Raw genomic sequence first — 20,194 nt, forward strand, 5'->3', positions numbered from 1 at the left:
CATCGGTGTGTGTTTGTACAAAAGTGAATATTCATGTCAATGTCTGGTTTGTCATTGAGCCGATACCAAATGGATGCTGAGAGGGCTGTCAGCTTACAAGGAAATACCATTTAATAAACTCATAAAATTCGATATGAAAACTGTGAAACTCCCTTTGCCCGGAAACTAATTGAATAATGGACTAGCGACCAAATCAAAATCAATATCGATGGCATTGATTCTATCTATCGAATGGCCCTTGGCAATGGCTTACCTTCATATGTACATACATACAGGTATAATATATGGAAAGCCATTTTTTCGCAATTAGCTCAATTAGCCGACCACAAAACTTGGCCACAAGCCCTTCGACTTGGGCTTTGAAGTACTTAGTCCTCTGACTTATAAATGGCATTTTGCTCGGCCAACAGCTCTTGGACATTTGCCATTATTCATGGGGTCAGGAAATTGAAATGTTATGTGGCCTCTAAAGTATGCCCGAAAATACCCCAAAAACGTGCTGGCCAAAAAGCGTTGAGGACTGGCCCAAATAAATTGCCAAAAGTGTCGTTTATCTTGGAAAACTGGCTTAGCGACGTGGCCCGCACTTGCCCCTCGTCCTCACAGCTTTTTAGTGTAGAATGCTGAAATTTTCGGCTTTAATTAGGAGCAGCTGGTGGGAGTCCAGCTAACGCTAAAGTTTGGCCAAGTTTTCATCTCGTGCTAGCACTTTTGACCAAAAAGGTCGTAAGCTGGGTTGATTGGCCAGTTGTTATTTTGCTGCTAATTGAAAATGTTTCTTCGAAAACCATAATATGATTGCCGTTTAGCTTTTGATCTACTGTCAATTTGGCCATTGACTCTTAATTTTCAATGCGCTTATCGCATTAAAACGAGTTGGCCAAAAAAGAAAAATCAATTGCACTCGATTTGAGTCGAATTGGAGCAGGCAGCGGCTTTCGTTTGTCCGGCAATTAATAAAATCTATGCAAATATTTCTCTTCTTTGTCCGAGCCACTTGAACAACAATCGGGCAAACAATCAATCAATCAATCAATGAATCCATCGATCAAGTGGGAGCGGCGGCAGCAGAAATGAAATTTGGTCAAACACAAACAAGCCAGAAAACGTTGCTAAAGTGCAATTAAGGTTGAAAACTCAAGAGACGCTTAGAGAACACAGCAATTGAAAGTGGAGTCCAATTACTCGACGATGAAAAAAAAAGACTCCCGACAATGTAAACTCCAATTCGCAATAGTATGAAATGCGATCCGATGCTTTAGAATGGCAAAAAAAGGAAAAAAGGGCAAAAACTGTATGCACATATCGGGTACATTGACTTCCATTGTGGAGGGGAAAAAGTGTGGATAAAGAGCACAATGCTAATGAATTCAAAAGAATGGCACTGCATATATGTATTTATGGAATCGCTCTGCTTAAGTGCCGCAATTATAATTCATGACAATCTCTTTAATTAGGAGCGCTGGAAAAGTATAAATGTTCATGGCGCAAGAAAACTAATGTCAAATGTCAGTTGCCATTTGTTCTGCTGCCCCGCGGGAAAACTATTTACCATCTTCCTCATTTATTTTCACCTTCCGTTAGTTGGTTTTCTCTTTACCTCAGGTACTGCAAAAAACGTCGGGTATATGCTTTTAGTAAAATACATACAGCACCTTAATCAGAATACTCAGTAATTCTAGTTATCCAATTGTATCTATCTGTTCGCTGCGTATATTTACTATAAAATATTTAGAGTGGGTATCCTGTAGTCTTATACAGCACTTCCTTCCGCTTTGCCACGCTTTTCCCACTCACCTTTGTTTCAATGTGTTTTACAGTTTTCCAGTTGATTTAGTACGCCGCAATGTTTTTATTAGTTGCGAAATATTTTCAACTTGTGTTTGTGTGCACTTTCCCATTTCCATTTCTCTTCCGCTTTTCCCTTTCATTGGTCATTTTGCCATTGTCGTTTGCGGTGCAATTAGTTGTTGCTCTGTGGTTATTTATTTAATTTCTTATTTTGCCAGTATTTGTGGCAACCATTAATGCCGATTCCAGTTGGTTTCGAGCGTTTTTTGTTTGCTGTTTTGCACTAATTAAGCTTAGCATTTGACCATTAATCAAATTAGATTTGTGCGTTTTTCCCGCTCGCCTCCTGTTGCCTCCTGTTGCTCTCATAATTTTGGGTTTCTGGGACTGCCGAATGCCAGGATGTCTGAGGAGATGTCTGAGTGGGATGGCAGACACTTAATTAAAAGATTACTTGTTAAAACTTTTGGCAGCAAACTTAATGTGAACACTGCCGCCAGGGGGGTGGAGGGGGCAGCATGGTACAGAGAGCGCAATGTTTGCTAAGGAACTTTAAATAAATAAAAGGAAATTGCAAAGCAAACACATTTGGGCACAAACACGCAAGCACAGACTTTCACTCACTCACACACACACACTCACACTCGCTTTTGAACACTTTTGCACATTGTAGACAAAATGGCAAACGTTGAACTTTGATGATTTATAGCCAGAGCATGGGGTACATACAAATATGGTAGTATGCCATATATACATATAGCATTCAAGAGCATTCTTTGTAGCCACTCAAACTCCGACTTCGCACACAAACACTAAACTCTCAGTTAGCTACACTCTGCTACAGAGTTTCGCATTTAATTTACTACGTGTCACGCATACGCTGGCAAACTTGACAAATACATGTAGTGGGTGGTGGCGGGTGGAAAAAGTGGAAAATCTGTGGCGCAAAAATCTAGAAAAATCCCTCTACATCCGCACAGTAGTCGTCGAGTTGTTGACTAGGTAAGATGCTCGATTACGACCAACTCTGCGGCTTTATTTGAAGTCTTTGATTATGTTTTGAGAGTGAGCCGCAAATTACGGTAAACACAAACAAGCCTTTGGTCTTCACTTCCGGTTCCTGCCCCCCTAGCCTCCTCCCCCGCTTTTAATGCACTTCACAGGCACTCTGAAAGTTACTCCTGTAGGTTCTTTTGAATCGTTTTTTGGAGCCGCCTGGTTGGGGGGCAAACAAAATTCCAAAGTTTAATTTAACGTTAATAATGTTATTTGTGAATTTTTATTTATACTCTGGCTATGCATATATATTTTTTAATACCGTCGTGTCGCATGTGTCATCATACCAAAGAGCACACACACACACACACATACGGTGAAAATAAAGAAAAAATTATGTTCACAGAGTTTTAGCTGGCTGCCAACTTTGAACTCAAAGCCACTCACACAGATTCATTTAATTATCAACTTTACTTTGTGCCCCCCGTGTGTGTGTCTGTGTGTGTGTGTGTGTGTGCGTGTTTGAGTGTGTGGATTTAATTGGTTTTTGATAAAAGTCACCTAAGCATGTTAATTAATGTGGCTTTGACTTTGAATGCATTTAGCTCCGGAATGCAGGTGGCATGGGTATTAACTTCTGTTCAGCTCAAATTTGTCCATGTTCATGCTGCTTACCCCCTCGCCGCTCATCCTCTTGAGAAACCAGGACATCTAATCGGATACGAGCAGGGGCAAACAACGCGAAGTGTACAAATATTTTTATTTTCCAGTTCTCAAACGCAAACATACGGCAAAAAGTTTTCCCGCTTTCTCGCACCCCAACTCGTGCTTGCTACTCAGCTCAACTTAAATAAATAAATTGTTTGGCTGCATCAAGGATACGTATACGCAGTGTGGCAGCATGTCAACACAATAAATGCGAATGAAAATTGCAGCAAAGTTTTGCTATTTTTGGCACATGATTCCCGACAGGATGTGGGGCTTGCGGGGATTGGTGACGAGGGGGCTGGGGTGTGGCGTGTGGGCCGTGTAATGCACAAAAAATAAGACCCCCGTGACCAAGTTGCACCACTGAAACAGCAACTGCAAAATAATTAAATTCCAACAAGCAAGTTATAGACCCAAGACTTTTTGCCTGGTTCTTGTTGTGTCTTACGACTCTAATTTCATGCAAAATGCTCTGAGCCTCTCGCCCCTTCAGCCAGGGGCTTACTGCGGTTTTTTCAATGGGGGTTACAATATAACCTCTATTTAATTGCTGTTATTATATAGAATGCAAATGGATAATTCCAAGAATTTCATTAATGAGTGCGCAAGAAACTTGCGTATGCAAAGTTCAGTGGATAAAGTCACTATGAAAAGTCAAGAACTGTTGTATCTTCATGTGGGCTTAAGTAACCCCCTTTCCGCACGCCACTGAAGGACGTGTTCTTGAAGGCACTGAAAGTTATGCCCTCAACTTATTGCCGCTTTCCGCATTGCTTTTGTTTTGCCAGCGAGCCTTGTGCTTGTAGTTCGGTTGGGTTTCTTACGGCTTACGGCTTGTCAGTGGCTCGGTGGCTCGGTGGCTCGGTGGCTCGGTGGCTCAGTGGCTCAGTGGAGCACTGCTGGGAATCATTTCGTTTGGCCCTGCTCCTGCTGCTGCAGTTTTCTTGCGCATGCCGGAAGGAAATGAGCAAAAATGACAAAGTTAACGGATGTGCACAAAACACAACGCACTCCGACTCACACACATAAACACATACACAGACTCATTGCCACTCCGCCCACCAATACACCGTCCTTCCTATTTTGTCCTTTTTCTTCGTCCTTTCCTCCGGCGCTTGTCCTGCTGTGGGCCTGCCCAATGCACTTGCACAGGATCAGGATATGTGTGCGGAAAGTACGACAATTTTACATGCATTTGATTTATGTTTCGCCAGCTCTCTGACTCTTGCAACTTTTGCCATGCCACACCGCCCTTGTCATTGGTCCAATTCCCTGGCGAAAATCCCCTTCCCCCCTTTCCAACGCCCCACAAGTAAGCAAATCATAGCCTACATTTCCGCTGTTGTTTATTCGAGAACATTTCTCTTTCTCCAACTGCTGCTGCTGCCGGCTGCTTTTTGGCCGCTTTGGGGAGTTCACTTCACTTCGCATCTCTATCTCAAGTCGAAAGTTTTTTGTCTTTGCAACATTTTTCCATAAATTTCAAGGAAAAGGCGAAACGTTGTCAAGTTTGGCTAATATGCAATTGTCGCAACAAAGCTGGCAAAATTTATGCCACTCGGGAGAGTTGTCCACCCATCCAGCAATTGACTCGGCAAGGTATCGATCACATTTTCCTTTTAAGAAATTAAGAGCTTTTTGCTCAACCAATGCTTAACCAAACCTAGTTTGGTTTTTATAGAAGAGGGTCAAAAATGTGGGCTGAACGAACAAATTAAATTATATTATATTTGCCGCCCCCTTTTTTCCGCTTGTTTTGTGTTCGGCTTGCTTTCGTTTGTTTTTTGTCCCCTTTTGTTGGTTCACGTTTTGAAAATTTCATTTATCAACGGTATTTCCATTGCTCGATCCCAGTCGGCGTTCCCAAACGAAACGAAACCCCAATGCTGCCCGTACCTTCTAACTGGCTGCCCCTCGGCCATCCCGTGTCAACAGGCAATTATTATAAAAGCCTGGAGTGGGTGGGTGGCTAGCCGGTTATGGGACTACTCTTGGGTATTTGGACAGGCACTTGGACCTGAGTTCCATGGGTCCGGCTCGGGTCCGGTCAGGTACTACGCTAAATGCTTCGCCACTGAAAAATGTGGCTTTAAATTGCATGAAATCATCGCCACATTCCACAAGTAATGAAATTAGCGCAAACAAAGCAACAAATGCGTGGCGGGGCAACGACTCTGGCACTCAACAAGCGCTATCGAGGCCAATTAGATTAGCTGGGCCAAAACGAAATGAAAAACGCAACAAATAAAAGGAGCAACAGAAAATAATATAATTTTGCTGCCAAGCGGATAAACAGATACTGTGCTTATGCGGTGTACCATTTTGAAAAGTCACGGGAAAAGCCATTCCACAAATGGGTATCATGAATAAAGCATTCACGGAGCAACAGTGTGCCCAAAGCGGCATGACATTGTAATTAAGCGAAGTTGGCCACACTAACTGAATTGGGTTCTCTTAATAACTTGTACTTTGAGGCTAGGTCCCTTTCAATTTCACCCAATTCAAAGCACAATCGAAGAGAAAACATTCCCCTTTTTTCCATCCAATCCAGCCCGTAGATGGCAAATTTGATTTTACTGTCAATGAGTTGAACAAAATTTCTGGTTACTATTATGAGCTTCCCCTTTCGTGTGGTGAACTATGTGCTGCAATTGCTAACGGCGGTGACTACAACTGAAAACTTGCATTGCAATGGGCGTGGTAACATCTCTGCCTTTGTCCATCAGGTGCTGGAGGTAGTGGCCCTAGGTCTGCTCATCCGTATCCTATCCACGCACTGTGTCCTGGGCGAGGAGTACGGTATATCGGTGTGGATGTACACCTTCATCCTGCCCGCCGCCGCCTGTCAGAGCGTGGTGCTCGTCATATTCCGGCTGTGCTGCACCACCGTGGGCCTCGATCCAATTGTGCGTACACATACATTTTCTGGGCTGGTCTGGGCTGTTCTGGTTTCGGGAGCTTTTTGGCGATGATGAATGCTCAACGAGTGTGTTTTACAGGCGATGACGTTCAATTTCGCCAGCGGGTTCCTCTGCCTAGGAAGCGCACTTACCCTCCTGGTGTCCATGGTCGATCATTGCGGCAACGAGTTCGCATTCATATTCTATATGTCGAGCGCCTTTGGCGTAATTGCTGGCGTCCTGCATTTGCTGAATGCCTGCGTGTGCAACGTTTACATACCCCTCGGCGAATGGTATTTATTGATTAATAGCATGCCGGACTTGGCCGATTGGCTCAATACTTGTCCTGAACCCGCAGGTCATACCTGAAACCCTCAAAGAGGGCAAGGCGAAAGGAGTTAAGGAACCCCAGACGCAGAAGCATATGATGTTCACTGGATGCTTGTGCATATCCTTAGGATTTTATATGGGTTATATTGGTACATTTTTTATTTAGCTTCTGTTGCTTACCAAAATGTTCCAGTAAAATGGACTGAACTTGAATGCTACCATTACTTAAAGAAAATTGTAACAACATGCGATTGTATTAATTGACAACTGGCTGTCAGTTGGCTTTAACTCAAATTGACTTTTATTCCTCCTCAAGCGACTGCGACTGCCAGACAGTGAAAAGGAAAAACAGTTTAGCCGTACAAGAGCCGAATTTGCCCCAGACAAACCCAAAACCCCACGAAGTTCAACAGGACTCTTTGTGTCGATTGTTTGTTTGTTATTGTTATTTGTTATCGTTTCGCAGGGCGGTCGGTCTTGGCCCTTTCGTCTGGCCAGCGGTCATAATCAATAGCATTTGGCGACCTTTGCGTGTTAATGGCTTAAATGCTTAGGCCGGTGTCGACAGCATTCACAATGCCATGAGAAACTGTTTGATTGGTACTCGGAATCGTAATGAGGGTCGTTGCTTTGGGCGACTTTCATTTGCTCAGCCAGCAATCAATAAATTGCCCTCAAAGCGCGCAAAGTCCTTTTGAGGAGTATCCATAATAGTTGCATTCGCATAATGAAGAGGATGTATATACGTGTATACATACACTTATACGTGGCAGGACTCACACTTCAATCAATGCGGTGTGACAAACATGGAATTTTATTCGCAATGCGCATATTCATAAGCATAAGAGATTTACGTGATGCAATGGCAATCAAATGTAGAGGCAGCCACGCCCCCTCATCCGCCCCCTTTTGGCCAACTGACAATCACTAATACAAGCAATCAAAAGGACTGCCAGCAAATGAATAGCGAACGAACTGCAACTGCTGTCATGTAAATCTTTGAGATGCGAATGCTGCTACTGATGATGATGATGATACTGGAATATGGGTACCGTGTCACTCAATTGCCGGCATTGCTGCTGATGAATGCAAACTAGCTGACAACTTTACACCCAGAGCGCACAGATTCAGATTCACAATCAGATTCAGAACTGTATGTATATGTATGTATATGTATGGAGTGTATCCTTAGAGTGACGTGGGATTGCCAGGGCTGCTCGTTTCATTTGATGACTTTGATGGGCCGGGAAAAGCGCATAAATGTTATAGCGATACTTATAGCGATACAAGCCAACCCTACCACCCAACCTGCTTATCCATCCAAACCACATGCATCCCCCGGAGAATCACGGAAAATGCCGGGAAAAGATTTTACGGCGCAAGCACCATAATGAAGCCCATCGCATGCATATCCATTTGCCGCACTTAATTAAATACTTGCTCGCTTGATTAACTGCTGCGCTTCTCACCTGGCGGATTGTAGCACTTGGTGGCTTAATTAGAGTGCCGTCGGATGTCATAAATGCCGAAGCAGGTCGATTTCCAGCGCGTATACCCATCAAGACATGAGCATTTGTCTGCTAGATAAAATGTTTGCTGAAACAAATGGGAATGGCAAGGGAAGCGGTATACGTACAAATGTAAAAATATTTGGCACTCCAAAGTGCTGCCAGACAAATAGGACAAACGTTGAAGAGTCATTTACTAGGAGTGCCGGAGCAGCAACAAAACCAGTAGTTTTACAAACAATAAAAAAACACAAAACACTCTGTTGAAAAATGGCGGCAAATGCAGGCATCTAACGAAAGCAAACGAAGGCAAACGCAGCCAGCATTACGTATACGCCGTGTGTGCCATCGTCGTACAAACAAAGAACTGCTGGATGATGAGCAGGCAATCGGAATGAAACCAAGCACTAGATGTGACTAACAGTGGGAGTGATTCGGGGCAAGAGCCGGGAGATGGACTGACTGCCTCTCTGCCTGACTGTCAGCTCAACTGGAGATGGAGATGGCGAGATGGTGAGATGGTGACGGCGATGCTGATGGTGATGGTGACCCGGAATGAAAAAGGGAACCCAAAGCGGCACAGAATGGGGTTGACTTCTCGCTGGCGTTGACGACAATTGCACAATTCATAATAGCCAACATGACACCACACCAGTGCACACACACGCACACACTCGGGCGCATGTGTGTGTTAACCATGCGGAGTAAGAGGGGGCTTCTCGTAGATCGCCATTAAATAGTGGAAACTGTTGCTTGTCGGCACTGCGAAAATGGCCACTCTTTGTGTGGTAATTATTTACATTTATACATAAAAAGAAAGTCAATTGAATGAGGCATTGGACTTGAACTATTTGCTTTTTATTCATTTGGTAGCAAATCATTGGATCAATGTAAACTTACAAACTTGAGAAAATTTCAAACTAACAGGGAAATCTGTTGAATGAAATGACCTTGATAGCTGCTAGTTTCTCCAAGTGTAAGCCCGTGGAATGGCACAGTGCTCACTTGTTTATTCTCTCACTGCACCGAACACTTTCACTAATGTGCGGGAGTAGAGTGCGTGTGCCTGGAGATTGCATATTGCATTCCTGGGGAAACATCACTTCCACGGGAGGGGGACCGCATCTTCACTGGACCAGGCCTAGGATAAAGGGAACATGGCCAAGTGCTGTAAATGATTGCGGTAATAAGCATTATGCACAGACTGGCATGTCAGTCATTCAGTTGGTTAGTCGGTTGGACAAACGGACAGACAGACAGACAGACAGACAGTCGGAAAAACAGACAATCGGACATGCAGTTCCTCGTTTCTCGTTTCTCGTCAGCGTCAAATTAGGTTGGACACTGGGCATTAGCCGGCTGCCTTTGGACCTTTGCTCTTTGCCCTTTGCCCTTTCCCTTTTGCATAGTGACAGCAGCTCAACTATTTGCTTTGATGGCAGCTCCTGCTCCTGCTCCTGCTGCCGCTCCAACTGGGTTTTGATTAAAATCGTAAATTGGTTTGGTCAGCGAAAGGTAAATAAATTGTGGCCGAGATTATCTTTGTTTGCCATCCTTTGAAGTGACCAACCAGTTAACCAAGTCGTGAACAAGAAAGTCAATGAACAACCCCTTTGTCCCCGCCCAAAACAAAACGGGATCACATAAAACCAGCCAGCCAAGTGTCTCTAATGTGTCCTTAAAGGGTTACGTCCAAAGTAGGACTTTTACGATGATTGATATGGGGGTGTTATTTCTCATAAATGGAGCAATTGGCAGTCGCCAAATTATAATTAATAAAAGAGGCTGCCTGGCTCATTCCTTTTCCCTATTGTAATTGCTGGAAATTAGTTGAGCAAGTTGAGCCACTCCACAGAAATTGCTTGTGGAGAATGCTGACCAGTGGCACTGGGTCAGGTCCAAGGGCCAGCAAATAAAAAGGCAATAAAAAGATCGTAAAAACGGCATTAAAACCTCCGAGCAACAACTCGAATATTAGCTTAAATGCAATACACATAAAATTACTCGTAGCAACAATAAAAGCCAACGAATGAAACAGATTTTCTGCTAGTAAAACAATAAAAAGAAGAAAGGAAGTCATGTTCGCCAAACCGAAGCATATATACCCTTGCAGTTATTAAATATATGAAAAAACGATACCCAATTATCAAACTTCAAATTGCTGCGGGCTCTGGGCAGAGAACTGCGGATCTGCGGCTCTGAAAAAGGTGGAAAACAACGCCCACATACCCGATGAGAGGCTGGCAAGGATGAATGGTGTTTTAGTGGGGTCTGGATGGCAAGGATAGATGGTGTTTTAGTCAGAACACGAGCCCAAATCATCTGCGACTGACTGCGGAAAATGTGGGACACAAGGAGCAGGCACAAATTGAGCAAAGATGAGTTTTTAATTCGATTTCCGGTACTGAATTTGGAGTAGGGATGGACTTGGGACATGTTCTCAGTTCTTTTCAATATAGCCGATGTCGCCCAAAAATGTCAAAGCAAATTTAAAAGCGACGAAATTTTCAACGGGCAACGCTGTGAAATATGAGCGCCAATACTCGTATACAAAAATACGAAAATTGTATTTGGTAGACAGACAAGTGGCCTCATAAACATATCGCCTCGGCCTCATTTTGAATTCTTGGGCACCGTCCATGTTCGAGGGTGAAATTCAATTTAATAAAAGGGAAAACAGGACGGAAAAAGGACACTGGCATACATATAAACTCGTGTACAGTGGACTCTCGTCGTTTTTGGCACTGTCTTCGTGTCTTCTTGCTGTCCCGCGAATAAAGTGAATTTCAAGTTTTCCCTTACTTTCGTCCTGGCCTGGTCTACGGTTATGGTTACGTCGCCGTTTACGGCTACGGTTTTTGTATCGTATTCGTGTTTGTGTTCTGCTGTGTTATATTGCGTAAAAGTTTAGTTAACAACATTTTTTGGGCTCTGGCAGTGAACCTGGTGGAGTGGCCGGCCACACAATAACGTTAATATTGTTCGTGATGAAGCTTGAAATGGAGACACAACGCACCAACCATCTTGATGATGATGGCCAACTTGATGGAGATGAGACGTGCTCCATGGACAGACTGAAACAAAATATGGCAAACTCTTAATTAAATTTCAGTTCATTATAATAAGCGTTTTAGCTGGCAGCAGGCTGACAGGCAGGCCTTTGACAGAAACTCCCAAAAATCTGGGCAATGTAAAAATGTCCCAAGACTGAAATTCCAAAGTCCATAACTCAGCTTATCTTATTCGGATTTTGAAGTGGCATACCTCTAAATGTTTCTGAAGCAATTCTCTATAAAACTGCATTCAAATTTAGAAATTTATTTTTTTTACATTTTTTTTGTAATTTTTCTGATGTTATGATGTTGTAGAAACTCAAAAATGTCCCAAGACTGAAATTCCAAAGTCCATAACTCAGCTTATCTTAATCGGATTTTGAAGTGGCATACCTCTAAATGTTTCTGGAGCAATTCTCTATAAAACTGCATTCAAATTTAGAAATTTATTTTTTTTACATTTTTTTGTAATTTTTCTGATGTTATGATGTTGTAGAAACTCAAAAATGTCCCAGGACTGAAATTCCAAAGTCCATAACTCAGCTTATCTTATTCGGATTTTGAAGTGGCATACCTCTAAATGTTTCTGGAGCAATTCTCTATAAAACTGCATTCAAATTTAGAAATTTATTTTTTTTACATTTTTTTGTAATTTTTCTGATGTTATGATGTTGTAGAAACTCAAAAATGTCCCAAGACTGAAGTTCAAAAGTCCATAACTCAGCTTATCTTATTCGGATTTTGAAGTGGCATACCTCTAAATGTTTCTGGAGCAATTCTCTATAAAACTGCATTCAAATTTAGAAATTTATTTTTTTTACATTTTTTTGTAATTTTTCTGATGTTGTGATGTTGTAGAAACTCAAAAATGTCCCAGGACTGAAGTTCCAAAGTCCATAACTCAGCTTATCTTATTCGGATTTTGAAGTGGCATACCTCTAAATGTTTCTGGAGCAATTCTCTATAAAACTGCATTCAAATTTAGAAATTTATTTTTTTTACGTTTTTTTGTAATTTTTCTGATGTTGTAGAAACTCAAAAATGTCCCAGGACTGAAATTCCAAAGTCCATAACTCAGCTTATCTTATTCGGATTTTGAAGTGGCATACCTCTAAATGTTTCTGTAGCAATTCTCTATAAAACTGCATTCGAATTTAGAAATTTATTTTTTTTACATTTTTTTGTAATTTTTCTGATGTTGTGATGTTGTAGAAACTCAAAAATGTCCCAGGACTGAAGTTCCAAAGTCCATAACTCAGCTTATCTTATTCGGATTTTGAAGTGGCATACCTCTAAATGTTTCTGGAGCAATTCTCTATAAAACTGCATTCAAATTTAGAAATTTATTTTTTTTACGTTTTTTTGTAATTTTTCTGATGTTGTAGAAACTCAAAAATGTCCCAGGACTGAAATTCCAAAGTCCATAACTCAGCTTATCTTATTCGGATTTTGAAGTGGCATACCTCTAAATGTTTCTGGAGCAATTCTCTATAAAACTGCATTCAAATTTAGAAATTTATTTTTTTTACATTTTTTTGTAATTTTTCTGATGTTGTAGAAACTCAAAAATGTCCCAGGACTGAAATTCCAAAGTCCATAACTCAGCTTATCTTATTCGGATTTTGAAGTGGCATACCTCTAAATGTTTCTGGAGCAATTCTCTATAAAACTGCATTCAAATTTAGAAATTTATTTTTTTTACATTTTTTTGTAATTTTTCTGATGTTATGATGTTGTAGAAACTCAAAAATGTCCCAGGACTGAAATTCCAAAGTCCATAACTCAGCTTATCTTATTCGGATTTTGAAGTGGCATACCTCTAAATGTTTCTGGAGCAATTCTCTATAAAACTGCATTCAAATTTAGAAATTTATTTTTTTTACATTTTTTTGTAATTTTTCTGATGTTATGATGTTGTAGAAACTCAAAAATGTCCCAAGACTGAAGTTCAAAAGTCCATAACTCAACTTATCTTAATCGGATTTTGAAGTGGCATACCTCTAAATGTTTCTGGAGCAATTCTCTATAAAACTGCATTCAAATTTAGAAATTTATTTTTTTTACATTTTTTTGTAATTTTTCTGATGTTATGATGTTGTAGAAACTCAAAAATGTCCCAGGACTGAAATTCCAAAGTCCATAACTCAGCTTATCTTATTCGGATTTTGAAGTGGCATACCTCTAAATGTTTCTGGAGCAATTCTCTATAAAACTGCATTCAAATTTAGAAATTTATTTTTTTTACATTTTTTTGTAATTTTTCTGATGTTATGATGTTGTAGAAACTCAAAAATGTCCCAAGACTGAAGTTCAAAAGTCCATAACTCAACTTATCTTAATCGGATTTTGAAGTGGCATACCTCTAAATGTTTCTGGAGCAATTCTCTATAAAACTGCATTCAAATTTAGAAATTTATTTTTTTTACATTTTTTTGTAATTTTTCTGATGTTATGATGTTGTAGAAACTCAAAAATGTCCCAGGACTGAAATTCCAAAGTCCATAACTCAGCTTATCTTATTCGGATTTTGAAGTGGCATACCTCTAAATGTTTCTGTAGCAATTCCCTAAAAATCTGCATTCAAATTTAGAAATTTATTTTTTTTACATTTTGTTTGTAATTTTTCTGATGTTTTACTACGCGCACTCTATTGCCCACAATACGCTTGATACGTTTGATAATTTTGTTTTTTTTTTTACACGATGTTTCAGAAAATGCTGAGTAACGGATAGTCGGGGAACTCGGCTATAGCATTCTATCTTGTTTGTATTGTACCTTTTTTGGTTTTACCAATGCTTGATTTTAGTTTATAATACTACTATTGGCTGGTTAATGTAAATATTATTGTTATAAAACTTGATGAAAGTATACTCCATTTTTATTTCGAGTGTGCTCCATAAGAAAGGTCTGTCAATACATTACCTTCAATATAACCACACGTGGTAGGATTCTTGAGGGGGTGACGAGGTTGATTGCAGCCGATAAACTTTGTAATTGTTTCATTTCCTGGATTTAAATTGCAAATATGAGTTTTGTGTCTTTGGCGGCCGGTGGCATACTAAATTATGCCAAATGGCGAACACGCGTTCCGGGTGTCGCCCCCCCGAAGGACCGACTTCATTACGGGTCCCCGCAAAAGGGTGCGTATGCAAGGGCCCAACCCAAGAACACGGCGTCGCACAGTAGATTTAACCTAATTAAGAATGTTCAACAGGACACAATGCTTCGAATACAAATGAAACGGCAGCAGAAGGGTGGTAGGGTGTTGGGCGTTTTTTGGGGGGGGAGGCGATTTTCCGGGAGGCCCTCCGCCCATCTTTGTTGGGCTGGTGGGCGTGGCGTGGGATCTAAGCACCAGACAGGCTGCGCAAAATGAATGAGCTGCCGAGCAAATCTGCTGTCGTGTTTTCGCTTTCAGTGAAAGGTTGGCTGCAGGGTTACAGGGCTTTCTTGCTTGTGCTTTGCTTTCGCTATGCTTTTGCTATGCTTTTGCTATGCTTTTTTCGTAGCTGCTGGCAAGACGAATGTTAATTCTATTTAAGCATATACACACACACCCATTTTTGTTGAAGACAAGCTGCTGCTACCGCCTTTGGCATTCAAAGTCACTGAGATTGTCAGCGTTTTCATTTTAATTCAAACAAATGTTACTAATGTTGTCCTTGTTGTTGCCGCTTTCCCAGCTCGCTTGTTGAATATTTTATCGTTTGACTTGACGCCTTGGCAACATTTGGCTCCATCATTTCAAACCCGCCGACGAAAATCCTTTCCCGTCACTCGCTAATGGGCTTACGGTCCTGACGGCAGCGGATGGCGGACTCTAGATTCCGAGTCCTGAATTCTGAATCCTGAATCCTGGCACCCAGTACTCTCTCGCTTGCTATTTGCATATTTGGCCATATTTTGATGGCTTGATTAAAATCCAGTTTGTGCGAAATATGGTCGCTCTATCTGCGGCACTGTCAATCCATCGATGGTTTAAAAATATTTATGCATCTGCAAAATGGTCGGAATTAAAAGTGTGAAAACAATAACATCGATGGGCCCACAACAACGCGCAACAACTGGCTGCGAAAATATTATCTTCGCTGCTATTTGTATTATTTTTATTTCCTCCGCTACTGCGTTGCGTGATGATTTTTTATGTTTTGATATACTTTAACCCACCTCTGTTTTATTTATTTTCCGCCCTTTTTTGGCGTATTTCATACACCCGGGTCGTTGGAAACTTTTACACAGGTACGGCGACAATTCTGAATTTTTTTGGGGTTTACTTTGCGTTTTGCGTTCTGTTATCCTCGCCTGCTTTTTCCAGCATTTGCTTAAACAGCGCCAGCAATTTGCACACTATTGCCATTGTCCTGGCTGCCCAGCGAAGGATATCTTTCATCTTTGGCATGAATTTAAATTGCTTTATGAGTGCAAATTGTGCTCGGCTAGTGGGCGAGTGGAAACAATGCAAATTATGTAGATCAGGGAAAAGTGAAAGGCGACAACCTTAGAAGAAAATCGACTTTGGTCAAGCATCGAGGTGTCAGTTAATGAATAAGTGGTGTACATTAAAGAGATTTCCTTCTTTATTTATATTTTTTATTACATTTTAAGGCTTTAAGAACTGCCCAAAATACAAAAGCCCATCGGCAGGCATCCATCGCCACTTTTCGAGAGGGGCAAACTTCGATTGAATGAAATCCAATTAGCTTTTTCTGTGCTTATCAAGGCGTTTACAGTAGCTCCGGGCAACAATGACCGTGGCAGTAGTAGCCCTCGAAATACTATCCGCCACTTGATCTTTCCGCCGTTTTTCTCGGGCACGTGATGAACTGGGCTGAGCTGGAAAAACAAGCATACGCACTGTGAACAAGTCGGTTGGCGCACAAAAAGAGAAACAATCAAAAAAAGCGAATAAACGTTTCGCCATCATTCTCGGCTTTCAGACAACTGAACACGCAGCACTCCATAGCCCATCTATACATATGTGTGTGAGTGTTGTCTGCGACTGTCAGTGTCATCGCAACTTCCCAGTAACTGTTACTGCAACCAACTGTGGCCAACGGACACACACAGACAAGCACACTCATACCAGAAGAGTGCCGCTTCCGGCTGGATATCTCTTCACGCTTCGTTTATTTAGTTTTGGGCGCCATTTTTCTGCTTCATTTTTTCGCACTGTGTGTACCTATTATTGTGAAATTTTCAGCATTTCAACTTTTCCTAGTTTTTTTTTTCCACCAACAACATTAGCAAGTCAAACAAATTTTGTTTGCCGAGCAGAGGCAGCTGGCTGGTTAACAAAAATAACTGCAAAAAAAAAAAAGCTGGGAAATAATTTGAAGCAAATTTTAATTAATGCCGGCAGCATTGCCGGCGGATACAGACATACCAACCGAGTTAACCGCATAGCGAATTTTGGCCAGAGGACGAGGATGGGAACAGGAACATCGTCAGCAGCCAGCCGCCAGCCGCCAGACCGCAGCACCGTGTAAATCCCTTTATCAAATTAATGAGCTCATTAAAATTCGTTTAGCAATTACAGTTTTAACAATTTCCGGTCCCAGCCTCCCCCAAAAATCCGTGGCCAGCTTCAATATGCTTGGTGGTGACCGAAATGGGAGCTGGGAATATGCTGAATCGCACAGGTGGCGACTTCAGGACGACGCCAGGATTCAGTATTCCACTCCAGGCAGGACCTGCACGTGCGCAGTCTTTTATTTTGTATATTTTTTTGTTTTTTGGTGGGAGAACCTGTTCGGCCTATATTATATCCATAAAAATCATAATAAACTCTGAAGTGAAATTTTTCGCCGCCAAGATTGTTATATACTTCAACGAGGAGCTTGTGCGTTAATAGGAAAATCGTGTGGCTGGGAAATAAAAGGGCATAAAAATGCTTTAAAAGTAATAATAATTGCGTTTAGCCTTGTTTTGGCCACCATCTCAGACCAGCTTCTCTGCTGCTAGGTGAAATTTCCAGCTGCTCAATCGCGGGTGAAACAATAAAAACGAAATAGCAATGTAATAATTTATGATGCCATCATTAAAAGCAACAAACGGTGAGCTGCCGAGCTGCAAAACTTTTGCCATTCGAAAGTATTAGAAGCTGTTGCCAATGCCTGAGTTTTCACTGGGTTTTCTTTTGGGCGTTTTGCTCGTTTTGGACATTTTGGTCGTTTTGGGAGCCTTGGGTGGACTTTTGGTTGGGAGGAGCTCGACTTCGACAGCTTTTTGGGCAACGCTCCACTGCCTTTTACTTCGACTGCAATGTAATAAAAATGTTATTATTTCCTCTTATTTATTATGCTTTTTACGGAATTTATGACGTGCGCATGTTTTGATTCATTTTGCAAAAACTGCTTGTAATTTTCATAAAATGTTTGGTCGTGTATTGGACCAATGCTAATCTGGCGGCAGGAAGAAAAAATAATACTTCAAACCCATCCATACGGGGAATGATTAATTGGATTTTATGGCAAATGCACATAAACCATAACTGACAAATTTCATTTTTATTTGGCATCCGGCTTGGATACAAAAGTGCTACACGCAGTCGATGTCCTTGTCTTTGTGCGTCTTTCCTGTGTGTGTGTGTGTGTGTGCATGAAGGGTCCTTTTCATTTTCATTGTTCCTTTGTTACTCGGGGCTATTGATTTTTCATCCCTTTTGCCGCGGTTGGTCCTGCTGCTCACTGCCTTTTGTATTATTTTGCCATTTATTGTACATTATGCAGGCGACTAATATTGACATTATCTGTTCAACGGAGTCCTGTTCCTTTTGTCGCTCTGTCACTTAAATCAAAGGCGTAAATCCGTTTTTTATCGTCCTCTGGCTCCTGTGATTTCCATGCCCTTGAAAGGGAGACTACGAGCTGAGGCAAAGGATTTCAGAGCAGTGTACATTTGTGCTATCTTGAATTTTATATTACATATCCTGACCATTTAAATGAGCCAACTGCAAGGGTATTTAATCTTAAACTTTGCCAAGTTTCCATGCTGGCAGTTTTCTTTAATCGGCCTTCGCTTTGCAATCAATAAATTCTGCAAATAGTTAGAGCCCCTTTGGTACAAAAAATATATGAAAAGCAGCGTTGAGCCCTTCTCCTTAACGGCAGTCAAGCAGCCATTGGGCAGAGAGAATGTTGATTGTTTCCTGCCCCAGGACATAAGATCCTTGCTCGCTTACTCACTTACTCAACACCCAGCATTCCGTTTCCCTTTCCTTTCCCTTACATGCACCCCAAACCTGTGGGCCAGCAATTTATGATATTTATTTGATGCCCTGACATATGGCCAGCGTTTTGTATGCTCATCTATTCAGCAATTCCCTGGCTGTTGACCCCGCCCATTTGCCCATGTGCCCATGTTCCCGTTTGTCCCTCTGTGGGTCATACATCAACTGTCTGCTGGGTGCGTAGATTGCAGTCGGACCTGTTGTGTGTGTGTGTGTGTGTGTGTGTGTGTGTGGGTTGATGTCACCAACACCACGAGATAGAGCAGGAGCGGCAAAAAATTGCATTATTTGTTTTTCCACGTTGTTAGGTATACATGGGGATACTCTGTGCTGCTTTTGTCTGGGGCGCTGACATCGCATGACTATGCATTTCATTTCATATGACGATGCTGCTCCTGTACAGCCCTGCCACGCCTCTATTTCGCACAGCCACAATGATGAATTATTGTGCCAAAGGTGACTTTCATTATTCCCTTTGCATTTTTCATATCGCACACAGCAGCGCTGCTGCTGTTGCGTATCTATGCAGAAAATTAAATTCCAGATATCCTGATATCCTGATGTCCTGTAGCCCCTTGGCAGTAATACGCCCTGTCATCCCGCACAATTTAGGTCTGCAAATTGATTGTATGGATTTAATATTAAGGATTAGACATCAACGCACAGCTGAGCAGCAATCCATGGCAATCCATGGCACTCCATTGGGGTCATGCATCACTCGTTTAGAGTGGGTGGTGGGCGGCGGCAGGTGGTGGGCGTGGCCTGGCGTGTTTTGGCAAATAAATGAAATTGTGCTTTTCGTCTATATATCACATCAATGGAGTGTGCAGCTCAACAAAAATGTATGTTTCTCTCTCAATTTCAAGTTGATGAGCATAAATTGCATTTTGTGCCATATTCCATTTCCATTTTTGCTGAAAAATTGAAAAGCAGGGCTCGAAAAGCCACCTAGGCCATGTTTTTTTATTGCCATTGCATAGGTTTATTTTTATAGTTTATTCCTGGTTTACTTTTGTTGATACGAGTATTTTTGTTTTTTTTTTTGTTTTCACATTTGCTCCTTGCCGAGAATAGCCGCAGAAAGGCAATTTTCTCTGGCTCTGCAGCAGGAGGTTGCAACATTTATGGCAAAGATACTCACATAGACGCAGTCAAACCGCTTAGATGCTGGGGGAAAATTGAATTTTTAAAAATTGTCCTGGCAGCTGACTAAGGCAAGGCGGAAATATGAAAGCTTCCAGACAAACCGGATCCCACGGACTAGCTGAAACGCTTTGCTGAACTGAATCCAAGGAAGAAACACACACATGTTGCTGGCTGCTCCATCATCCGCTAAAAATCGATCCAGTTGCCAGGACCTTCCCCTCTCCCCTCTCCACCCTCCCAATTCGACCATTTCATTTTTAGTTTGTTGTCTGCACTGTTTCGCAGTTTATTTGGTTTGCTCATCCCAATCTTACCAGCCATATCCACACACATTCGTTACTAGTTTTCAGTTGGATTTTTTTTTAATTCGTTGTCAGAAATATGGGTCCATTGTCTGTTGCCGCTGCATTAGACTTCGCCTCTAATATTCGCAGCAATTTGTTAACCAAGTTCCCTCTCATTTCCAATTTTCCATTTTCCCTTTGCCATCTAAATATTGTGTATTTTGTTTATTTTTTTTTTTTGTTGGATTTT

The 20,194-nt window shown here is 41.5% G+C and overlaps 2 protein-coding genes across 2 annotated transcripts in view; both read left to right on the forward strand.

Moving 5' to 3' along the window:
* LOC6554381 (limbic system-associated membrane protein) overlaps positions 1-20,194 on the forward strand; it is a 136,497-nt gene that overhangs the window by 20,652 nt on the left and 95,651 nt on the right. The gene's annotated exons all lie outside the window — the stretch shown is intronic.
* Positions 6,062-6,871, forward strand: LOC6554126. The gene is made up of 4 exons (XM_001981462.3): positions 6,062-6,158; positions 6,222-6,401; positions 6,495-6,688; positions 6,754-6,871. The coding sequence occupies exons 1-4, from the start codon at positions 6,108-6,110 to the stop codon at positions 6,821-6,823; spliced, it is 495 nt and encodes a 164-aa protein (XP_001981498.1). The 5' UTR covers positions 6,062-6,107; the 3' UTR covers positions 6,824-6,871.

The sequence above is a fragment of the Drosophila erecta genome, unplaced genomic scaffold (genome assembly GCF_003286155.1).
Source record: "Drosophila erecta strain 14021-0224.00,06,07 unplaced genomic scaffold, DereRS2 tig00000000-arrow-pilon, whole genome shotgun sequence".
In the NCBI taxonomy this organism is placed as follows: Eukaryota; Metazoa; Arthropoda; class Insecta; order Diptera; family Drosophilidae; genus Drosophila; species Drosophila erecta.